Consider the following 25,022-nt stretch of genomic DNA (forward strand, 5'->3'; position numbering starts at 1 on the left):
CAATTTACTCTACACCCATGCAGGTTTGCTGAGGTTGGAAACTAACTGGAAACAGCAAAGCCAATATATTGCTTGAAGAGAATATCTGCTACAAAACCATAAAAAAATTCAAATGTTTGTCACTGTCCTTTCTTCCTGTGATTAACAAAACTAACATGTGATTCCTTTCTGGAGTTTCTCACTGAATTATACATACTACTGCAGTCTTGAAGTCTAAGCTGTAAGTAATGTGGCCTGAAATTTATTGAACTGAAGTAAAACAACAGGTTTTCTGTTCAATAAGCACAGCAGTGCAGTGCAAGACTTGAGATCTTGAGCACTTCACCATGTGAGCCTTTTGACATGTGACTTCCTTTCTATGCCAGCGCTGTCCAAGAGATTAAAAGCTAGACTAGCAACAAAGCTCCTCAGCATGTTAACATGAGCTACTAATTCACCACAACCTTTCTTGGCAAGATCATTTAAAATAAAAGCATCACAAGAATGTACTTTTTTTGTCTTGCTTAGCTTGGTTAATAATTTATATGGAGTAATACAGGCCTCTGAACAACAGTCTAAAGATGACTGTACACATATAGAGAGCTTTTCCACCTCTGCCCTTGTGTGCGCAATAGTGTCAGAATAGTTGCCGGCAAGTTCTCTGTCACCTCGCTCTAGACTGAGAATGAGGAAGTTCAGAGCTGTGTTTGTGGCTGCTTCCTCCTCTCTGCTGCTTTCGCCCCTCTAACAGGAAGAGTGAGAAAGACTGAGCTAGAGAGAGAGAGAACAACCAAAATGAATTCGACCAGCAAGCCGATCTGAGTTTCCACTGACGTGTTTCCGTGTATTTTGAAAGTAAATGCAAAACAGCAAACAGAGTCTCCAGAAACAGGAGTCTCGTACGGGTCAGTGGTCGGAATGGCAAACCAACCTTGGTACCATGGAAATATTACACGTTCCAAAGCTGAGAACCTGCTTTCCAAGGCAGCAAAGGATGGAAGCTTTCTACTGCGGGACAGTGAATCCATCCAAGGAGCCTATGCCCTCTGCGTGCTGTAAGTAAACTGGACATCTATTCTTTTGTGTGTCGGTGTGTGTGACCTTTTGCACCCAGAGATCAAACGCATGTAGTAATTGGACAATTGGCTGCTCAGATGTTTCTTTGCCAGCTGTGTATGTTGCATAATTATTTCATTACAGAGGTCTAGAGATGATTATGGGTGTGGAATTTGCATTTGGAGCCTGTTGCTGCTGTCTCTCCACATGAGGACCAAAGAAGTATTAATGCCAATAATGCAGGCCATTGTAGTGGACGTATCAAGAATGCACTGGTCAGCTCACCAATAGGAAACAACCCGGTAGACTGCAGATAACCAGAGAAACATTTCAAGTTGTGAAGTCAAACCAATCAAGAACACACTCCAGGATGCAGTAACTGATGTTTCAAATGTTAAAATAAAGAGAAGACCTGCAATATCGATGCTAAGATATCAGCAGTGGAGCAGTTACTTCTTCTAGGTCCAACTAAAAAAATCTATAACTCGTTTCTATAATGTCTTAAGCCAGACTGAGGTGTTAAATATGCAGGATGTCGCGCATACATGGCGAAATGAACTTGGGGTAAACACTGACGAGGATAAATGGGATGTGATATGGGACCATTCAAAGAAAATATCAGTGTGTACCCGTGCTAGACTACTGCAGTTTAAAATCCTGCACCGTTTGCAAATCTCCCCCAACAAAAGATCTAAAATGAACCCCCAGTTTTCACCTTTGTGCCTAAAATGTAAAATCTCAGTAGGCACCTACACTCATTGTATCTGGTCCTGCCCTGAAATCCAAGTATATTGGATGGATATTTTGCAGAATATGGAAAAAATCTTTGGTGTGGTTTTGCATATGAACCTTCTCTCTTTGCTCCTGGGCCATCTGAGTCAAGATGCAATAGTTGGTACTGGTTCTGGCAGACTGTATGATATCTTTGCATATGCCGCAAGGAAGAATAGTTTTCTGCCATGGATAAATGACAAACCTCCTGCTAAAGCAAACTGGCGTAAGATAATTATGGAGTGTTTTACCCTTGAATACTTGACCTGTCTACTTCACTCTTCAAAAAGACAGTTCGTGAAAATATGGACTCCATATCTCCACTTCTGCAACTCCACAGTGGCTTCAACACTTTCAAGCATTCGTATAAAAAAAAAAAGAATTTAACTGTCAACATTCATACTGATTGTGTAGACCAATGTTGTGCTGAGCTTTTTGTTGTTGTCTGTGTGTTTGTGAAAAAAAAGAACAAAACTCAATAAATATATTTGGGGGGGGGGGGGAAAGAGAAGACTACACTGGCATAAACTCAGAGGGTTCACTACAAGATGCAAACCAGTCGTGAGCCTCAAAAACAAAATGGCTTGGTTAGGATTTGCTACAAAAGTATATCACAGTAACAAAGTAAAAAAAGTAACGAACTCTTATTGACAAATGAGGTGAGTATTAACATGCACCAAAGTAATGGAATGAGGAACGTTTGGAGAACGAAAGGAACTGTTCATAAACCAAAGCATACCACCTCATCTGTGGAATATGGTGGATGTAGTGCTATGGCTTGGGCATGGATGGCTGCCACTGGAACTGCCTCACTTGTCTTTGCTGATGATTTGACTTCTAGTGGCAGCAGAAGGGTGAATTCTGTGCAGAAACATCTTATCTGACCAGTTCCAACCAACTGCCTCAAGACTTATTGGATGGCGTTTCACCTTGCAGCAGGACAATGACACCAAATTCACTGCTAAAGCAACCAAGGAATTTTTCAGGGCTGAAAAGTGGAATGTTACTGACTGGCCAAGTCAACCACACAACCTAAATCCAACTGAACATGCTTTTCATTCGCTGAAGACAAGACTGAAATGTGAAAATCCCCTAAAACCAAGAGGAACTAGAAGATGAAGATGGCTGCAGTACAGGCCTAGAAGAGCACCAGGGAAACTACCCAGCTTCTGGGGATATCAGTGGTTCACAGACTTCAGCATTCACAGACTGCAAAGGATTTGCAACCAAGTACCAACTATGACGACTTTAAGATTATGTTAATTCCTACATGGACCACTAGATATGGATGAAAATACCCTATAATTAAAGCTGACCGTCTGTACTTTAACCTCATATTCATCGTTTCATTTCAAAACCATTGCGTTGGAGTACAGAGCCAAAACAACAACAATTGTGTCGCTGTCCAAATACCTATGGACAGGACTTATAAAACAATACTTGTCTGCACACTATAGTTTTTAAAGCCAATATTGTTCCCTTGTTTTTCACCTGAAGCATCTGCTCAATAACAACACTTCATAACGTTCTGTGTGAGTAAACGATTGTCATGCAGTGCTTCTGTAAAATAACTGAATATCCAGTTGACAAATGATGCAGTTTAATATCTAGTAATAATGAATGTATCTGATCATAATCTTAGGCTGAGAATCTAAATGGTGTGACCTAGTTATGCAGCTATACAACAGCAAAAATCATTATTTTACCGGTCAGTCGCCGATAGTGGCATGGCCTTTTAGGGAAATGAAAATGGCAAAAAAAACATCTTTGCCTTGCATAATACCGGGTAACTAAGTTGAATGTTAATATGGAAATATTGCTGTGGCTGTGCATCTGTGCGTCCCTAACCAATGGTAATTTTCCTTTTTCTGACCATTTCCTGAAATAGTGGAGCTACATAGTGATGAGAAAATATTTTTATGAAGCAGACAGTGCAGTTACAGTGTACCTTGTTGGTTGTCATATGAACGTAAGTCTTTTAGTATTACTGTCGTAGAACAAGATATGCAAGATTTTCTGAACACAGATTTTTTGAAAACCACCTGAATCTAAACACGATCCTAACTCTCTACAGTGTGTTTAATTGCCTGCTTATTTTACATACTAATGTGTACTTGCAACTACACATTACACATTACTCAACTCCCTTACTGCATAATAATTGCATAGACATGCTGAGAACAAATTACATAATTCACACTTCTCTCCTGACTGAGAAAGTGGTGTTGTAATAATAATTTATTTCTGGCTAATGTCTCCCTCCTAAATTAGCATCTCTCCTCACATTTTTTTTAGGACGAAAAACTGACTCATGCTGGCAATTATCGTATATTGTTCCTTTACTGCTTAATTTTATACTGTCAAACATTTTCAACCAGACATTGCCAAAACAGTGAGCAGTTATTGGCTGTAGTTAGGAATAACTCCCACTTGTTGTTCATTGTTTGTTCATTCTGCATAATGGGGGTTAAGTGTCACACTGAATACCACTGAAACTATTAAATTATGCCTAAAAATCTGATACCGACTGCTTCATTCACCTCTCATGAATGTCACAATATCTGACCGCATAATCAATGAAGAATCACTTGCATAATGTCAAAATGAAACAATAGGACATATGCTATTGTATGTTTTCTTTTTTTTTAATCACCTCATTAAAGCAAATACAATTGAGAGGATGCAACAGTTTTCTGTGGAAGCCCCGGTTAGCATGTTACATACTCAGTTCACTGTTGCAAGAGGGGCTGTTCTTTATGAATATAGCCCTCTTTGCTAATCGATGAAAGCCACTGGTCCTTCAGACTACGCTACCCTGCACAATCCCACACCCACACAGGAATACAAACTGAAAAGGTTTAGATCCAATAGATCCTTGTAAGAACTTTATTAATACAGTTTCTTACTGGTTTTCACCAGATGGCCAGTACCAGGCATATATTGCAGCCATGCGTTTGTTGCCTTGAAGTACATATTCATCATTTGAAATTCTGAAGATATGGGGCCAGGTTTAATGCCTGTTTTTATTAAGAATGCTACATCCCATACACAGAATTTATGCATCCATCATATTTGAATCCATCATGTTTTTTCTGTCATGAATACAACTCCACATGTCATTCAAATACTACTTTTTATAGCCTACGTTCTTTTTTTTTGTAGGTATCAGAACTGTGTGTACACTTACAGAATCTTGCCAAATGAAGAGAAGAAACTCTCTGTACAGGTAGGGTAAGGACAGCCGGCAATTACATCATACGTGTGATAAAATATGCATGTTTTTGTCTCTCTCCCAAAAGATTAAGTCTAAATTCTTCTCACAGGTGTTGACTGAAAGAATTTGTGTGTAGCTATTTAGCGACCACATTCTTACTTGCCAAGGTAGTTCTGCTTTTGAGATTAACCGTTGAGAAGCCTCACATTTACAACTGTTGCAGTAAGACAGCATTCAAATATTTCACGAAATGATTTATCTTTAAATACAAACAGGTAATTCCAGTTTTATGAGCGCTGCTGCTGCTTATTATTATTATTATTATTATTGTTATTATACCTCTTAAAGAGCATTTGTGAACACATTGCCATCAACCTTCGCAGTCATTCGCTCTCCCCCCTTGAGTATTTCATATTGGTAGATCTGTGCTGCTAACCTGTTTTTCCCAACAATTCTACTCTTAAGCAACACATTGGATTCAGTCTCCTCATTTCAAAACAAGCATTCTGTACCCAACATTTTTTTAAACTAGATTGTGTCAGCATTATTGAGAAAAATCCTATAGTACTCTAAAACTAATTCTCTTTTCTAATGGAATTGATTCAAACTGAATATAATACCATACAATTATATTTTGTTGATAGAGTAATTCTAAAATAATATCTAAAAATGAGCAATTCTAAAATCATACCTGTTGCTTATCTACTATCTGATATTATCCTTCACTCTTTGTTGTGATTATTTTTATAATAACAACTATTTGATTCCAAAATCATAACAAAATTGTATCATGATCAACTGCAGGTCATTCTGGCTAATTGTCTGTTTTTTAGAATAATAACATATCTTTGTCATGATGACATTGGTTAATTTTCGCTAACATTTTCTCGAGTGTGCTGCATAATTGTCTTCAACAAGCTGAATTGGATTACTACCGCAAGCTGCGACAATGTTACCTAACACTATGCAAGTGGCTCCTCTGTCAAGGCAAGGATGTGTGTGAGGCAGTATGTGAAATGAAAGGTGATAAATGTTGAGAGCACAGTTCACAACAAATAAGTCAAAATCCCCTTTGAAAATCATTGACAGTTTCAATATCCATATATGATGTTGAGGATGCATATTGGTCAACTGGATGAACATAATTAACACTATGCATAATACTGCAAAGTTGTAACTTATTTACGCAAGAATTAATTCTTAACATGAACACCAATTCTATAACTATAGTGTTATATAATGTGTTTTCTCAGAAACATGAGCAAATCATTATTATACTAGCCATGTACATCCCTGCACAGTATATGTTACTGCAGCTGAAGCAGGATAACAAACAGAGTTTATCCTGCACGTTCTGAGCTGTGTTTCTGAGGGTTTTCTAAGAGTCTCCAGACATATCAAAAGAGAAAAAAAAACAATGCAATATTTCTGACCCATACCTAATTTAGCAACAGTTAGACAGTGTGTGTTGTGTTATCTGTTGAAATTCCATGTTTGGAAATAAGCATTAGATGGCATGGTCTAAAATAATCTTTTATTAGTTTTTATTTATAACGTAGTAGAAAAACAACTTTTTCTTTGCATGCAATTAACATTACAAATGTAGTGTTATGAAAATAATTAATACTCATGGACCTAAGTTCAATTCTACAATATTCTTCTTGTTAACAAAGGATTTATTTTCATGTTCATTGTTTTTATTATTACAAATATCATATGTTTTGCTTTGTCTCAAATAGGGGGGTGGGGGGGTTGGAGGGGCGTACTAAAAGCATGGAATTTACAATAATGGAAATTAAGTGTCTTGCAACCACCGTTAAACACGAAAACATTTTAGCTTTAAATACCTGTTAAAAGATATAAAATCCAGTACAGTTATTAAAAATTATGCATTACATTGCCTTTCAATCCCTTCGTGCAATACTTGAGGGATACATGCAAATGTGTAGAACCAGACATCTTTTTCAGTATTCCAAAACAAACAAACAATTAAATAAATAAATAACCTTTTAGATACTGTGTCTGATTTAACATTGACTCTTTTTTTTTTTTGCTGTGCTATGGAAAAATGTTTGGTTGGGCTGTGAAACAAGCATGCTCTGCTACTCTCCACCCAAGGGCAGCTGACAGTGTGTAGGCGTCTTGCCATGAAACAATAATAGAAATATCTCTTCAGCAAGCAGTCTAAAGGTCTTTCAGCTTACAGTTTGGTTTGAAACCAGGGCTCAGACCTTACAGGAAGGCTGACTTTACCCCAGACCTTGCTGATAATTGTAGCCTATAGTCATATGCATCTTCACTTTGACCATCAGTTTAGTGTGCAACTAAGGCTTTGTATATGTATCATGTATATTCATCTCTTTTTGTCTACGTTTTAAACGCTGGCCTTAAATGACCACAACGGGAAGTAAGGCCCATATCTCCCAAGTGGTGCAGTTACAAAAGGCCCAGAGTGCAGACCAACTGATGCAATATCACTGCGCACTGCTTGTGCCAAAGACTAAGGCAGAGGTTACTTTATCTTGCACCAGCCCCAGTTAAGGAGTTCCTTGGGGGAGGTGATGCTGCTGATTTGGTGAACCCTTTCATTTCTCTTGGTATCAGGGTTTCTTCCTCTTTCGGCTGAGGCAGTTCTGCAGTTTTAATTTACTTTGAGTGGGCGTCAAGAAAGCCACAAGGTTCTTTCTGTACCCAATGTTAGATGGAGAGTTAGCCAATAAGAATACGTTTCCCTCACTTTCTTGCCCTAAATAGGGTTTGAAACAAATATGTATTGTGGTTTTTTATTTAATGAAAGGAATACATGAAGTCACTTGGGAAAGTTCCTGTTTAAACAAAGATGGCTTTTTGACCGCTTACTACTCCAGCTGCTACTACCAAAGATTAATAATAATAGCAAAAATGATGGCTTATTTTCTGTATGTTGTGTATTTTTTGTAGTGCATTTTGCCTCAGATATCATGTCACTGACATTCTGTGGTGATATGAGGTCACAGCATAACAAAACCATCACTTATAAATTCAGTTGAGCCTCTATTAAGGTCAGAGCTAGCCAGTGGTGACCAGTGGATTTTGTATTGTAAGGTGTTACTTGCAAGCCTGAAAGCATGAGGCAAAGAGAGCACTAATTGTAGCATAGTAATGGTACAATCTGAATTCATTATGACAGATAAGGTTTCCACAATGTGAACGACTGCCATTTTGACTTGCCACCACTTTTCAGCAGGACATTTGACTACAGTTTCGTATCTTCTTCACTGAATTTTTGGGCAATGCAGAGTATTGTCATGCTTTTTATCTGCCACATAATTAATTAATTCATCATTCTCAGGCAGCATTTATGGGCATCATAGGTATAGTTCGAGGGATCCAAGTTTCAATGCTAGCGGGCGTGATTCTGTTGAGCATTCTAAAAATAGATCACTTCAATGAGTAGTTAGGTATTCAGCTGTGTTAGCAGATTAATATTTGAATTCTAAATGGCATGACCCTGAACAAGGACATCTGTTTAGCACAGTGAAAATCCAAATGTAATATATTAACATATTTCACATCTTACAGAACTTCTGGAGTGTTTATTTTATATGAAAATGGTAAAATTACATTAAATTGCTGTTTTAGTAATTAGTATTTAGTATTGATCAAAACCAGTTTTTAAATGGGCTCAGCAGGTGAATCTCCCGCCGAATTATACACAATTCTGTGGATTTTTGTTCTCACGGAGCATCACCCTGAGTTTGTTCTGTTTCCGTCCCGAGGCATCTGTGGGTGTGCCCATCCGCTTCTTCTCAGTGATCGGTGACCTCGTGGAGGAGTACCACAAGGAGAACTTGGGCCTGGTGACGCACCTGCAGTTCGCTGTGCAGAATGAGGGCGAGATAGAGGACGGGTCAGGTAAATAACTGCAGTTCAGTGATCCATCCCCAATGGAGTCAACCTGCTGGAACCAGTGTGGCACCGCCGGTGTCTTCCCTGGCCCAAACGTGGTGACAGGAAGCAATACTTCTCTGTTAATGCTAAAGCACAGCGTTAAAAATCAGCCCTTCAGATTTCTCTGTGTACGATAGCCTTTGCTATTGGAGCCACTGTGATTATTCCCAGGTTGTTACTGTATGCTAATATTTGTAAACATTTGTCCTCAGAGCCAATGAGAATGCCTCCTCAGCTACCACCAAGAAATTTCAGTGGTGGATCTTCAGTGAGTGATGCCAAAGACTATCATAGCGACTCTCCAAAGGGCTCTGAGCTTGCGCTGGCCTCCATTTCTGAAACATACATGCAGAGACTGCAGCACGTAGACACATCTACGTAAGTACCCCTCCCTCACTATCATATTCTCTGCCTCCATGTTGCAGCAACATCAAGACGGCGATAGAGTATGTGTTAGCTACCATCTTGTGATACTTTCTTTCATAAAACCTGACCTCTACGTCAGCTCACCATAGCTCGTATTTGTCTGATAATACTTGTGACTGCCAGATCCTCACAGATTATTTCCAATTGCAACCATCTACAATGACATCATTTAGTGAAAGAATCTAAATTCCATTCCTGCTCTTATCCAAGCATCCATGAAGATCACCTGAAATCCATCCAGGACTACTTCTGCAACTCGGTCAGTCTCGATGCAGAACAAGTACAGAATGGTAATCCCACACTTCCATATCTGAAAAAGTTAACGCATGGTATCTGCAAGAATTTAAACAGGTAAATTTCTTTGCTCTATTGTAATCTTTGAAAATAACATTATTAATAACACAGTATATTCTGAAAAGTTTCATATTATTGTGTCAAGCATTTAGTTAAGCGTATGCCATTTGTGTATTGAATGGTCTTTATGGCTCAATAATAACTTTTGCATTGAATGCAATATTTTAAAATTTTCCAAAATAAATTTCTGAATCCTAATCGTTTCTGTAAGTGACAGATGCCACCACTGTTTGGGCATGTAGCCAAGCAACAATTAATACTTGTGTTATTGTTTAGCACTTGAGCCAGGAAACCATCAAAAACTAAAATCCTCCAAGTCAACATGACAAAATACTTTTTTTTTTCTTACCTTCCATATGCAATTTCTATTATAAGTGAGGAAAATCAATAATTTAAAAAATAAAGGCTGCAATTTTTTGAATTATGCTATGTCAATCGTTGCTGAGTATTGCCATAGGAGACTAGTGTGATTTCACAATGTATGTTAAAATCACAGTTTGAACTGAATATTACCATTTTTACCACTTTTACCTCACAGCTTTCAGAATATAAAGAGGTTAAAAACTTTAGCAAAGGGAAAAAGGTGTGTAATGAACTACACTTGCAAGTTTGTGAAATTCAGTTGAAGTATATTCCTGTAGTTGCTGATCCTTTCTCAAGAACCGACTGATCGGTAACACGCACTGGTCTTAATCTATCCCCAATTTTTCACAGTCAGAAGGTGGCTAATGCTGCGAGGTCATGTGCACAACCACATTTATATTTCAACCAGATTTATTTTTTCATAAAAGGCTATCTGGATGTATCAAAATTTATTTAGGTTCATTAAGCCATGATATCAGATATAAGCTCATCTTCAAAAGAGTGACCATTTTTCTTGCAGTGAAATTTCCCGCACTTTACCTACTCTGGAAGCCTTTCAGAAAGTGCTGGACCAGCAGCTTTCCCCTGTAGCTGGACGCCTAAAGAGTCAGGTAGAATATTTTTCAAAAGGCTAATGCAGATTTGGCTTGGAAAATGGCATGAGACAGATATAATTCGAAATTTAGCTTTTATTATGCCAAAAAAAGCAAATAAGAATTGTGAATTGTGTAAATTGTGAATTGTGTAAATTTCTTAGATTTGTTTTTGACTTTCTGAATCCAAAACAACATTAATCTTCTTAAATTATGTCTTCGTGATGTTTAATCATGAGAATGGCCCCAGTTTGGTTGGAAACAAATGGTTTCAAGGACACTTTGCTAACATTTTTTGCTAAAAATGAAATCTTCGTGTTGGCAATTGTTTTGAAATACTGCTTCTGCTTTCATTTTTAGGTTTCTGCTGATCCAAATCTATCTGTGACCTTCAGGCTAGAGCAGTTGACTAAGCTTCTCTATTCAATAGAAGAAAAGGTAAAGACGTCAGAAAATGTATTGATTATCATTATTGAATATTTTTCACAAAACCCAAATCCTAAAATCATAAGAGCAGTATAGACAGTATATTAAATACCAGAGCACTATTAATGCTGCAATAACAACGACATTCAAGTTACCATATTGTGAGTATTGGAACCATTTGTGTCATTAAATAAACCTGCAACATAACATCAAGTGCAATGGTAGGTGCAAGAGCATGATTGAGGATTTTGTGCTTATAGTAATAAATGAGAGATAGTGTGGTGAATTTAGCATAAATAGGGGTATTCAACCCAGAATTAATTTTCATAGGCCAAGGTTTGTTGACCCATCAGTCAGTGTAAAGAGGTGAGGAGACATATTAGAGAAGAACTTTGTGGAGAAGAGTGGTCTGGCTTGAGAGAATGGTTTGATTACAGGTTATAGGACACCGTACCTCCATTCTGCCTTGTAGGCTTGGGCAACATAATTATATTTTTAAGGCCACAACTGGATACCAGTCGAAGGAGGTAAAGAGAGGTGTGTCATGTGACTGTTTTTCTGGTGTTTGTTGAAAGGTCAAGCTACAAGACTATGTATTAGCTGGAAGGGGGCTGAAAATAAATACAAGGAAACTAGCAGGGTGAATATTTTTGAAGATGGCTAATAAATTGTGTGGGTTGTGTGTAGTGGCTCTGTTTTTTGTGTGAAAATGAGACTTTGGCAGAGTAGACAGCTGAAACTTACTTAAAAGAAGGCACTGGTGAACACCCAGGCCGTTGAGCAGGCTAACTCTTTCACTTCCCATGGACCACAGCCCTGTGTGTGGAGAGTATCAGAGAGCCATGGACTGGAAGAGGTTAGTTCTCCTGATGAGGAGGTGAAAAGGCAAAGGAAGCGGAAGTGAGAAGAGAAATGTTTCTAGATAACGTTGTGAGAAGGACTTGACACATGCAACACGAAATGAATTATGGAAATATGCAAGGACTATAGAGCTGCACACAATTTCAAAGAGTTATTGAAATGTGTGTGGCTAAAGGGCTGCACACAATTTCTATGTTAAGGTGGGTTTTGAGGAGTATTATTTCTCCACAGCCATTGATCAAATAGGCTGAAACTTTATTTGCATTTTCTATGTGCTGCCAAGATATTTCTCAGCAAGTCTGAGGGGATGTATCATCTAGTTTTTAATCCTAACTTGATGGGAAAAATAGTTTTCCCTAAACAATAAATTTCTCTAAAGAATACAAGGGACAATAAAATTCAAGGGACATTGTTAGTACTGTTGTCTTCTGAAGATAATATTTTAGGTTTGCAAGAAATTTAAATACTCGGCAGATCATGGAGCGGGTATTTAAGCACCCTAGTGGTGAGCACTAGAGGTGTGCTGGCCACATTGTCTTCATAGTCAGTTGTGTCATCATATATATTATGTGTCGGATATATAGTTGTAGTTGGGTCAGAAGCATCTAAAGTAAACGACATGGAAATAGATTTCCAGCTCTAGCCTAACTGTCATAGTGTTGGTTTTAGTTTGTTTCTTGCTGATGAAAAAGCCAATTGGCCTAGCCAGTGAGTTGATCTGTTGTACCATTGTGGATAAGATGTGGCTCAGTTGATATATACTGCCATGAGAGAACAAAGACTGGTTGAGAAATTGTTCAGATGTAATTTATTTGCGTGAAAATAATGAACTCAAAAAAGATATTTGGAGGTGACAACTTTGCATAAGCAAGAATGTGCCTAATACTAGGCTACACTTTAGGGTCTATGTTTTGCCTGTGATTATTGTATTTTCCACATGCATATGACATTCTAGAAGAGGCATTATAAGATAAACCATGCCTAGGATCTACCATTACCGTAAGATGGTATCTATTCATTATTTCAGGAGTATTACCCTATAGATTCTTGGAAGACTAACATATTAGTTTTTGTATTGAAGTGCAGTGTTTCAACATACAGTGTATTCTGTTGTTTCAACATATTTGCTTTTATCCATTATTGTCAAATTTTTTATTTTCTTTCCCCCCCGCATTCTGCTTTTCTTTCAGGTGAAAAATGTTGTGTTCGATTCAGTTGGATATGATGGCGGCCACAGAAACTCACTCATACCACCAGTGACCTTTGAAGTAAGGAAGCAAGGCCATGCAAGCAAATGAAATGGTCACACATGCAAAACAGAACATGAGTGCAGTGCAAGTATTGTTATACTGAGACCACTGGGCCAAACAAAAATGTGAAGTAATGTGTCATTAGATTCTCATTGTAATTGTAACTGTAAATGTCATTGTAACTTTTGCAGGAAAGTATTTTGAGGAAAGTATTTTGCGTGTTGCTAGATTTGTCGATCTCTTTTAATTATTGTATCAATATTACCACAGAAAGTCTTTGTAACTTTGTTACAAAACTGTAGACAAATGTATGTGGCTTGTTATCCACATACATTGTTCTTGAGAACAGGACATGGCTTTTGTGAGTAATGAGTTCTATGACATTAGTTTTTTTTGCCATGAAAAAAGCATATGGTTGATTCTAATTACTTTTAACTTGACCTTGATATGGCAAAGTGGAAATATGTTCATTAATGCAAATGAAATGGTGTCTATGTATATTTTATATCATTGAACTACCACAGACAAAAGTTATCATGTCGACTGAAGTACCAGCATTTCGTGTATATGGAAATAGAACTGAGGAGACAGAAATTCAAATTAATTTCCAATATCTTTGACATAATAATGGGACCCCTTGGACAGAGGTGGGCAATACTGGTCCTGGAGTAATTGTTTCCATCAATTACCTTGGCTGAATTAGCTAACATTAATTTGTATACACCAACAATGGTTCACTCATAGATTATGTCACAGTAAAATGTTTCATACAGAGACACACAAACTGAGCTATCATTCTTGGACTTGTAAACAAATCTAGGCCTAGATAAGTTGATAGATGGCATACAAGTTTGCATGATAACCAGAAACAGATACAGCCCTCGTTGCACACCTCTGCTCTGGAGCAATGTTTCTGAGGGCTAAATATTTCTATATATGTTTGCAGGTCAAATCCGATATCCTGAGCATTCCAACCAAATCATATCTCAAGGTAGATGTGGAAGGTGGAAAAGTCTATATCAAGAAATCCAAAGATGGCTCAGATGACAAATACTTTGTGCACAACAAAAGTAAGGCCCGGCAGTATCATTGTCAAAGATGGGTTTTTACCTTTTCGTTTTTTTAATTTTTATCTCTGTAGTGTGCATCACAGTGAATGTTATGTGCAGTATTGCAGCTGGTGAAGTCACAGAAGGTACACAACAAGCTGGTGATAGTGGCAGAGACGGAGAAAGAGAAGACACAGAGGAAGGAGTATGTCTTTGAAGACTCCAAGGTAAAGCCCAGGTCTTTAATGCAAAGCTGTTTGGGACTGGTCTATAATACTTCAGTCTTGCCTTATCTCTTAAGGTCACCATTTGAAAACTGTAATTTATATGCGTGGTTTACTTGGTCATACTATTGATGCCTGCATGAAGAAATGCTTACAAAAGTGGTTATGCAGAGCAAGCTGAAATATTGATTTTAATTGTAAAATACCCCATACTTTGTGTGTGTGTGTGTTTGTTTTCAGAAAAGAGAGGGATTTTGCCAGCTCCTCCAGCAGATGAAGAATAAGCATTCAGACAAGCCTGAACCTGATATGTTAACCATCTTCATAGGCACATGGAACATGGGTAAAAATATCCCTTTTAAAGGAATCACTGCCATGAGTTACTTAAATTAAATCCTATCATACAGCATGTTGCTGTATCAAAAACTAGTACTTTTACCTGGATGTGCCTCCCGGATTTAAAGACTGACTGAAGAAAAATCCCAGAATAGAAGCTGTGATGTATACATGTCTTTCAACTGGGATCCTATTGTCTTTAAGGAAACGCCAACCCCCCACACGACATTACTTCCTGGTTCCAGTCAAAAGGCCAGGGGAAGACTCGGGATGACACTGCTGACCACATACCTCATGATATCTATGTCATCGGGACTCAGGAGGACCCCCAAGGAGACCGGGAATGGACTGAGGTTGTAAAAAGCACCCTGAGGGACATCACTAATATCAGCTTCAAACAAGTAAGATCCTCAAACTGGCCTTACAGAATTGCCTACTGTCACAGTTAACATGGTCAATGCGGTAAATCAGGGGCTGGATTCATTTTTCAGGTTGGGCACGGCAGGTGGTACTTAAACTGAATGAAATATTCAGTTTTGTAGTGGATGCTATGTAAAATCATGTAATTCATGCATTTATATATGAATACATGTAATATATTTTAGGTTTTTTTCAGGATAATGTAATTCAGGTGCTGTTGTTTCCGCTTAACCTGAATTGCATCTGTAAACATTCAGTAATGTAAACAGGTGCTATCTGAAAATGTAAGTTTTTCTTTGTCTCTTTGGACAAGCACATCTGGCAAGAATACAAATACTGTACTTATATTGATGTCATTTTAATTTTGTGGCATTCACCCTAATACACCCATTACAATCATCTGTTTCATTGTGCCTAGCACCTTATTTGTGCAGAAATATTTGGCAGGAGTACCTGCATACCTGCCATGTTTATATTCCCTGCAATGCAGAGTATTGTGGGAGCAGATTTTTTTCAAGGCAGTTAAGCAAATTCCCCCGTATCATGATCTTCCACCGAAGCACTTTTTTTTGGTGATGATGTTTCTCAGGTGGCTGTCCACACACTGTGGAGCATTCGCATCATGGTGCTGGCCAAGCCGGAGCACGAGAACCGCATCTCGCACATCTTCTCCAACAGCGTCAAGACAGGAATCGCCAATGCTCTGGGTCAGTCGCGCTGAGGAGCAGTTCGAACAGAACCTCTTATTGAGTGCATAAGAGAATTTTGATGAAGAGACCATATTTGTTCAGACCTTGTTCATGTGCACTTTGTTCATTTCAGCTCTGTCTCTTTTTTTCTTTTTTTTTTTAGGAAATAAAGGAGCAGTTGGTGTGTCCTTCATGTTCAATGGTACATCCTTTGGATTTGTGAACAGTCACCTGACCTCCGGGAGTGAAAAGAAACTTAGGTTGGCTACTGCACTGCTGTTATGTACAGCACTTTATAAAAATAATGATCGTTGGCTTCAACAGAACTAAAAGTGCTTGCGTGTAAAAGAAGACAGCCAGTGTACATGCTGCCAAGAATTCCAGACGGTGGTTAAAAATGTTATGAACAAGATACATAAGTATGCCTCCTTGATTAGCTTAGCATTGATACTCATCAGTCTGTAAGTTTGTTTGGAGACCATACCCAGTACATACTGCGTCTGTAATACAGCCTCTACAGTAAGTATATTCAAAGCTATATTGTGCTTGATCTGTTAGACAAGTATGTACCCAAATTCTTTATTATTCATATTGTAACTTGAGGTTACAATAAGCATACACAAGGGGGCCCCAGCCCCCTGATGTAATTACTTGCATCTTGTCAAGGCTCAGGCTAGCATGCTAAGAGAAAAACAGCCCTGTTTGTGTCTGACTTATAAAATGGCTTTTGTTTATTTGAGAAAAGCCAGCTGCGTGGAGTTTTTTCGTTGTCGTTGTTACCGCATAGTCTGCTTAATTTCCTGGAACAGGGGGCATTTCTATTAACAAACTGAAATCCTTGAAAAGAGCATGTCTAAATTTTGTGCCTCCGAGCAGATATGTTTAATGTTTGGAGGAGATGGTGAAAAAGCTTGAATAAGTATGGTAATGGAATAGTTACATGACACTAGATACACATGGTAGGCATTCAGTTATTTCTGTTAATTGTGTCAGCTACAGTGAAAGTGTGTGCATATTGATGAGATTGAAGTCTTTAAGATTGAAGTTTGCTTACTTTCCTCTTTTGCTTTCACCAGGCGAAACCAGAACTACACCAGTATTCTACGTTTTTTGAACCTTGGCGATAAGAAACTAAATCCATTTGACATCACACATCGATTCACCCACCTCTTCTGGCTGGGTGATCTGAATTATCGTGTTGAGCTTCCCTCAACAGTAAGTTGAAAAATTATTATTGCCGTCAGAGGAGTTCAGGCATAGTCCCAAAATGTATGTGCTATATGACGCTTTATTTATCTTTATACACATGTTGTTGTGTGGGACATAATTATTGTATAGCACATCCACAATAGCTAAACTCTACAGCACACTGGAGCTAAAACCACAGCCCAGGACACCAAAATAGTTTGTCTGATCGTCTGGTACGTCTGTAGCTCAAACCACCTGCAATAGCCCACTGGCTAGGTACACTTCCTGTTTTAATAAACGTGCAGTTTATTTTCAAGATCAGATGTCTGCAGGACAAAGGATACCAATATCACAAGATTTTAGCCACCATGTCAGATCAAATGCCTAAGCTGCACATACACCAGATAGATAACCAGAGTCCATGTCTGATAAATACCCTCACTGATCTTATCCTCCCAGTTCTTATTTAACATTGTTTGCTAAACACATATAGATTAATAACTGTCCAACCTGGAGGATTTTACAAGATGTGCTTTTATTAAAACTCAATCCCTATCACATTTAGAAACGCTTCAGTTTTGTAGTCAAAGTTGATAAGCACACAGCGGATTGGACACTAATGCAGCGTACAGAGAGGAATGTAAACAAGCATTCTGTTCCTCCATTTTGGGGCTAGTCATGGACAGTGGCTTGCTTACATCATCAGACAAGAAAAGCCACTATTTTGCATTGTTCACCCTGCAGGAAGCAGAGAACATTGTAGCAAAGATCAAGAACCAGCAGTATCAGGAACTCCTGAGCCGAGACCAGCTCAACATGGAGAGGAGTGAAGAGAAGGTCTTCTTGCATTATGGTCAGTGCAAGATGCTGTCACCACAAGGTTCCATTGTGACACACAACACTCTGCCATATTGCCGTACATATCGACATATTTTCAACAAGAGTCCAACAGAATCAATATTGGAACCATCAGAACACATATTTGCAAAGAGTTCCTGTATCAAAATGGTCATTAAAGAATTCGATTTTTTTGATGACATACAGTACATCCAGATTTTAATATGACATCAGATGTGCTGTCACTCCCTGACTTCCTAAGAGTTAGATGCTCCAGCTTGCCACAATTGTATACATTGCCAGCACATTATAATAAGTATATTTAATCGGCTCATATATGTGATACAACTGAGTTGCAAAATTCATTGTCTACTGTATGGCTTCAAATTGTTTTGCAGAAGAGGAAGAGATCACATTCCCCCCCACATACCGTTTTGAGAGGGACACACGTGAGAAGTATGCCTACACGAAAGCAAAGGCCACGGGGGTATGTTTTCTCAGATGTGCTTGCTTATCTTTATGGAAAGTACCAACATACAGTGTCACATATACAGACACACTCCATCACGGTTAAATACATTTGTTTATTGTTGTCTCTGTGTCCACAAGTTTGTTATGTTCCATTTCCTAGCTGGGTGGTCACAGCTACAGAAAGTACATTTGGAGCACTCACTGTTGCCATGCAACAAAATTAACTCACTGAGGCCCTCTGCTGGGCATGGGTTCTCTTTAGTAAAATGACATTTACATCGGGACTCGTACTTGGACTGTAACAGGCATTTGCAATTCCGTGAAACCAAACCAAATTTAGCAGATTAATCTGACTGTGAAGCTCAATACATTTTTATTTTCTCCCAGAAGTGGTTGTTGTTCATAATTTTTTTTTAAATTTCATAATTAAAAAAATAATAATTTGGCACCTCCAATCCCACCCGAATTTGGAAGATCCAATTCATGAACTATATGCAAGTGCACTCATATATATTCATACATGCCCCCTGCTACGGCTTGGGAGAGTAAAGACAACTTGTGTGTCATGCCATCCAGCTGCTTCTTGGCACACTGCAGCCACAAGCCGTACAAACACAGAGTGGGGGCAAAGGAGACCCAATCATACGTCTGCTCAGAGAGAAATCTCGGGTGCCTGTATGGCCAACAGGGCTCTCTCAATCAATAAACACCGATATCTCCGCAGACTGGATTCCTCCCATATACCCCCCGAGCAACGTAAAGCCAATTGTGTGGCACCCCCGCAGGGCTGTAGCCACAGTCAACACTGGCGTGGGCCGGAATTCACCCCAGACCACAGTGCTTACTGATGCACCACAACTGGCACTATTACTTTGTGAGCTATCCAGCAGCCCCAAAAGATTGGACACAAATAAGCATTTACTAATACTAATTCAAATTCATGCATTAATCAACAGTCTCTTGTAGATGTAGGACTACAAGAGACTATTGAATAATACATTAATTAATAGTAGTAATTAACACCAGGTAGGCACTTCATTAGTTCTTAGTGTGTTAAGTATTAGTTTATGTCTTTATTCATCATGATTTATGCATTAGTTTAAGTATTAGTAAATACATACTTGTGTACCAGTATTATAAAGTGTTACCAATAGTTTTTTTATCAAATGATAAATTGGTCAGATACAAGAATCGATGCCTTTATATGTTAAGTGTGTTAATTTGGGTTGCAAATTTGTAGCATGCCAACTTAATCTCAGTGTTCTCCATAGTATTGGAAGATATGAAACTGTGTGAAAATAGACTGTTGCTGTCTTACTCAATTTTCCGGCCACACCTTTTCCTGTTTCTTACAGTTTTAGTCTTAATCGCCATCAAAGTTTGTTTGACTGAATCTGGAAAAGGCTTGTTTGATATGATTGAATTGCATATGCCCTTAAATGGGCTAGATGCATTTGATTGAATAGAGAGGTCAGTCAGCCATTTATTTCGTGACAGGACATCCTCCATTGTGAGGCCTGTGTGTTTGATTCTGACCACGGTGCAGGTCTGCTCTATAGCGTGATGCAGCGTGATTGCACTGCACTCTCCGAAGATTCAGCATGTCATGCAATTGTGATCTAAAAATATCTAACCATTGCATTTATTTTAAACCCTTTTTAGGCGTTTGTTTTTGTCTTTGTGCTTTTCATTTCAGGGCTATAACTTTTTGTTTTCTGGGTGCTGCATCTGCATTTTGCGCTTTTCCTTTTTTTATTATTGTTTTGCACTCCACAGCTGCCTTACTTACCTCGTTAGATCTCAGTGGTTGACATAAAGAATCAAATAAATGACTGCTTTCTTCTTCTTCGCCAGATGAAATACAACCTTCCATCTTGGTGTGACCGTGTTCTGCGCAAATCCTACCCCCTCGTGCACGTCGTTTGCCAGTCGTATGGTGAGTTTCCATCTTCACAATCACTTCGACATTAACACAGACACTGTCTAGTACTCTTACTGTCACAAACTATGACTGCGGCTAAGACATAGCAACATCCAAGAGCAACAAGGCCTCGTCTGTAGGTTTCTCTTCTGAATGGACCGCCTACGTGATATCTTGTTCTGTATGATAGACGTTCGCAATGAACCATTTTAAACTTGGCTTCTGCTCTGCAGGCTGCACCACCGACATCCTGACGAGCGACCATTCTCCTGTGTTTGCTACGTTTGAAGTGGGAGTGACATCACAGTTTGTTTCAAAAAATGGTATGACACGAGTCAAATGCTCAACATAAAGCCTATAAACAGAGTTGCGGTATTTCACAGCGGTTGTGTAGCGCTGCCTTTGCTTTTTAACGTTTTCGCTGGTGTATCTCCTTCTTTAAGCCCATGATGTATGGGGTAAGTCCCAAGAATAACCGCGGTTATGCTTGACTGAGAAATTGCAAAATCAACTATTCTTTTTTTTCCCTGTTTCAGATCCGAACAGCGTGTCTCAGGGTGGAATTCAGTTCACGAACTGCGTGGCAACTCTGAAGACCAAGTCCAAGACAAGGTTTTTCATCGAGTACCACTCCAGCTGTCTGGAGAGTAAGAGACCTTCTTTACCAGTGGTTAATGCTTATTACAGGATCTGGATCTCCTCCATGAGGGCCAGTGAACCCACATGATCACAGAAATATAAATGTCTTTTTTATGGATCTGATTACATCCATGGTAAAAGGCAGTACCGTGGCTGTCACCACAGTCTTCATGTCTTGGAATAGTGAATACGCACATTTTTATTTTCAGGTTGTGTGAAGAGTTCTGAGGGAGAGAACCAAGAGGATATAGATGGATCGATAAAGGTTCGATTTGGAACACAGGTTGAGGTAACTCAGGAGTCCCACTTCCCTCACACGATTGTCAATGAAGGCGATCTGAGAATGTCCTTTATGTCTGTGTCATCAAGACAATATTGACTTGCATCTGTATTTCTGTTTCCCAGCTCACTCCCATAATTTCAGACCCGGAGTACCTGTTGGATCAACACATCCTCATCATTGTCAAGTCCACTGACTGTGAGGAGTCGTATGGTAAGAGAATGGGAGAGTGAACTGTGGTTGGGTCACTGTGGCAGTATACATAGGAACATCCACCACCCATGGAGTCTATGGCTACTTTTAATTAATTCTGCAGGATCACCAACAGTTTCTTGCTTCAGAAAGGAGCGCGGTTGTCATTACGTGGACTGACAGTGACTTCATTTTTCCTCTTGGCTGTGTGTTTCAGGAGAGGGCTGTGTAGCTCTGCGGGAGGCCGAATGCTCCAATGCGGATTTCTCCATCACGCTGACACATCACGGGGAGAAGACGGGTATGCTGTCCGGCGCCATCCAGCTGCGCACCTCGGGGGGAAAGCAGACCGAGAAGCTGTACGGTGAGGGTCACATGACTTCAGCAGAGAGGGCTGGACCGAGCCTGGGTCCAACTTAGCTGAGAGTAGGAGGACTCAACACAAAAACTGTTTCTGTGAAATAGTAAAACGTATGTGCATATAAATGTCATGAACTTAAAGCTGATTGTCTGTACTTTTTGTCTAATATTCATCTTCTGATTGCAAATCCAAGCATAAAGCAAAAATAACTAATTTCATGCGAATGCACTTTTTCACAAGCATACACACATCTCATGTACACACACCAGACACATGCACGAAGATCAGCATCTCACAAGTGCACACAGACACACACATGTAAACATTACATTGAATACAGTTGTATTCTGTAAGTAATGATTTATCATGTTGCAACTATAAATCTATGTTCTGAATTTGCGTGCTTTCAAAGTGCATTCATGACTGACAGCTAAATGAGCAGTTTCAAGTTGGTTTTAACGGTTAAATCTGAACAAAAAATGGTCGTTTTAACCTTCTTAATCACCTTTTGTTTTTTCACAGATTTCATCCAGGTGGAAAAGGATGATTCAGGAGGAAGTCAAAAAGGCAACAAGTGAGACTTCAACACTCCTTTTGGTGTCCCCACATATTCTGTGAAGGGACTTATTGCTGTGTGGAAAATATAGTAGAAAATTTCCTTCCCCATTTGTGTTGTCTGTAACTCTGAGGCATTGTAATCATCCCTGAGATGTGGAGAGGTTTTGCACTTACCTTTCTTTCCTCTCTAGGTCAGCATTCCCCCTCCCCACTGATATCAGTAACCCCAGTTACATGAGTTATAAGGCTGCGAACCAGTCTGACAAAGGCTGGACCTCCAGTGTGCATGCCAGACCAAGCCCTCCAGGGCACATTGGCAAGGACTTGACCCCAGGTAATCTCTCTCCAAAGAAGGCTGGCCAGGACCCGGTTGTCTGCTGCCCGTCTGGAAATGCGTGAGTACAATTTGGTCGATACCTGCACTGCAACACGCACTGCCAAACAGAACGCTTAAAGCTGGGTCATGAAGTTTATGAACGTCTTATGGGGGATTTTTTTTCATGGTTTCATATGGAAAATTAAGGCAGCTAAAATCTCTTTGCTTTATACAAAAAGGGAAAACGTAGTGTGGGTGAATAAAAAAAGTAAATGAAGTAAATTTGGATTCCCTGTTTCATTCCAGCTAAAACAACAAAGGATACGAAACTCGAGGTGATGTAACTTGTGAGGTGTGACCAGTGCTGTGCTGTGACCCCTACAGGTCCGAGGATGGCATGCCCACTGAAATGTTCGACAACCCTCTGTATGGCTCCATGACTAAACAGAAAGGGTCGTCGCGCACGAAGGAGCAGGACTCCTATCGCAAGGATCTGCTGGGTCTGCCCGAGGCTGCCTTCGCTTTCCCCAAGCTGGCCAATTCGGAGGCCGACCGCATGCCCCCGGTCCCGACGCCCCGAAACCGCTCCTTCACCTGCAGCGAGACCAAACCGAAGGTTCCCGCCGCCAAAAAGCCTGTGGTGCCGTCGCGCTCCGAAGCAGGCTCGATGCCAATCGCTAGGCCTCCTCTGCCGGCGAAGAATCGTCAAGGCGATCCTCAAACCGTCATCAAGCCCAGGGACTACAGGGAGAGCTCCGAGCTCCCCAGCAAGCCCAGGGACTACAGGGACAGCTCTGAGCTGCCCAACAAGGCCAGGGTGCCTGCGAGACCCAGCCAAGCCCTCCCTAAAGATGGTAAGCTCCGCCTTGAGAAGTCACTTCCAATGGTTTTGAATCAATTCATTTATGATGCATAGTGCCATTTGTATGTAGTGCTGAGTGTTTGGAGGGAATATTAATCTTTGCATTTTATCCCTCCCAGCGCATCACGAAGGAGGTGGAAAGATGGGACGCTCAGTGAAATGACACAATCAAAACTGCCTTCTTTCCCTCAGTCTCAAGCTCAGTTCTCTCTCAAAGCTAGTGTATGTGATTCTTGAACATAACAAAGACTTGGCAAGCCAGATCATGTCTATCAATCAAAAAAAAGGAATCCCCCACAATTTGAGAATGAGCTGTCTGATTTTATTTTTTATTTTTATTTTTTTACAACAAATGACCTTTTCACTCCAGTGCATTGCAAAAGAATTAATTGTTTTCATGAAGGATATTTGTCCACTTTTCAAAAGACAGACCTAGAGGAGCTGCTGGATGGCCGATCATCTTCAGTCTCAGTGCTACTGGACCATGCTAGTGCCGACAGTGGCTGGCGGTTCTTCTTCTTTTTCTTTTTCTTCTTGACAGATTTGACAAAACCTTACGTTGATTTTACATGCACCAATTGCAGAGGTTGTAGCAATGATGTACAATTGGGCATTCCAAATTGGGAATGCAAAAAAACCATTTAGAAAACCTGAAAAGGTGGCATTTTTTGTTGTAGCTTCAGAATTTGCTTATCAAGGGAACAAAACGGTGACCAGAAATTTTAAGTTTTATTAATTAACAGTGGTGATTTTTCTGGCTGTTCTGCTGTGCTGTTGCCATGTTTGATCTAGATTTTTTTTAATGTCATTGTACAGTAGGTGAGTGAAATGAAAATAAAGTTAAGAATTTAAATGGCTTGCACATCCTGGGTATTCTTCACAACTTTATTTTTACATATACTGATTGAAATAACCATCGTATTAGTGTGATAATTAGCTAGTTTCCATATGGCAAAGTAGAAGAAGAATGTGCTTTACTTTGAATAAAGAAGTCATTATGATCTTTAAAAAATAAATAAGCATGGATTATATGCAATGACAGTATTTTTTTTTAAATTTGAGGTCATTTTGAATGAAAGTGGTGTATATTTAAAAATATTTTTTACAAGGTTTTAAAAAAAGGTTTGCCAATGTGAATAATAGTTCTTTCCCATATAAATTTAAAATGCAGTAAATGATTCGCATTGTCTTAAACAGAGTAGGTTATAATTTTGTTTTAATCAAATCTTTTTAGAGGGTAGATGGGATGAAATAGACAACAGTTCTGAGGAAAAGCCTTTTTGTGTCAGAAAGTTCTGTAACAAACTCAAATAAGTAAGCTCATACAGCACCAATGAGTGGTTCCAGATTTTAAAATATGGAGTCTAAAATATACCCCTACCATCACAAGTCCAGTGGTGAAAGCAGGTGTGGTCTGCAGCTTTATGACTCTATACTGTCAGACTTTAATCTCCAT

At 39.3% G+C, this 25,022-nt stretch overlaps 1 protein-coding gene across 1 annotated transcript; it reads left to right on the forward strand.

The window, feature by feature from the left end:
* Nucleotides 1-733: 733 nt before the first annotated feature.
* Nucleotides 734-24,428, forward strand: inpp5d (inositol polyphosphate-5-phosphatase D). The gene is made up of 27 exons (XM_035413999.1): nucleotides 734-1,034; nucleotides 4,969-5,032; nucleotides 8,779-8,914; nucleotides 9,163-9,328; nucleotides 9,587-9,727; nucleotides 10,614-10,704; nucleotides 11,047-11,124; nucleotides 13,164-13,241; nucleotides 14,170-14,293; nucleotides 14,393-14,499; nucleotides 14,737-14,839; nucleotides 15,037-15,233; nucleotides 15,842-15,959; nucleotides 16,105-16,201; nucleotides 17,018-17,156; nucleotides 17,874-17,982; nucleotides 18,365-18,453; nucleotides 20,292-20,373; nucleotides 20,592-20,681; nucleotides 20,895-21,005; nucleotides 21,207-21,286; nucleotides 21,403-21,490; nucleotides 21,687-21,833; nucleotides 22,353-22,404; nucleotides 22,580-22,783; nucleotides 23,089-23,558; nucleotides 23,686-24,428. The coding sequence occupies exons 1-27, from the start codon at nucleotides 898-900 to the stop codon at nucleotides 23,727-23,729; spliced, it is 3,342 nt and encodes a 1,113-aa protein (XP_035269890.1). The 5' UTR covers nucleotides 734-897; the 3' UTR covers nucleotides 23,730-24,428.
* Nucleotides 24,429-25,022: the final 594 nt, after the last annotated feature.

The sequence above is a fragment of the Anguilla anguilla genome, chromosome 4, assembly GCF_013347855.1.
Source record: "Anguilla anguilla isolate fAngAng1 chromosome 4, fAngAng1.pri, whole genome shotgun sequence".
NCBI classification, from domain to species: domain Eukaryota; kingdom Metazoa; phylum Chordata; class Actinopteri; order Anguilliformes; family Anguillidae; genus Anguilla; species Anguilla anguilla.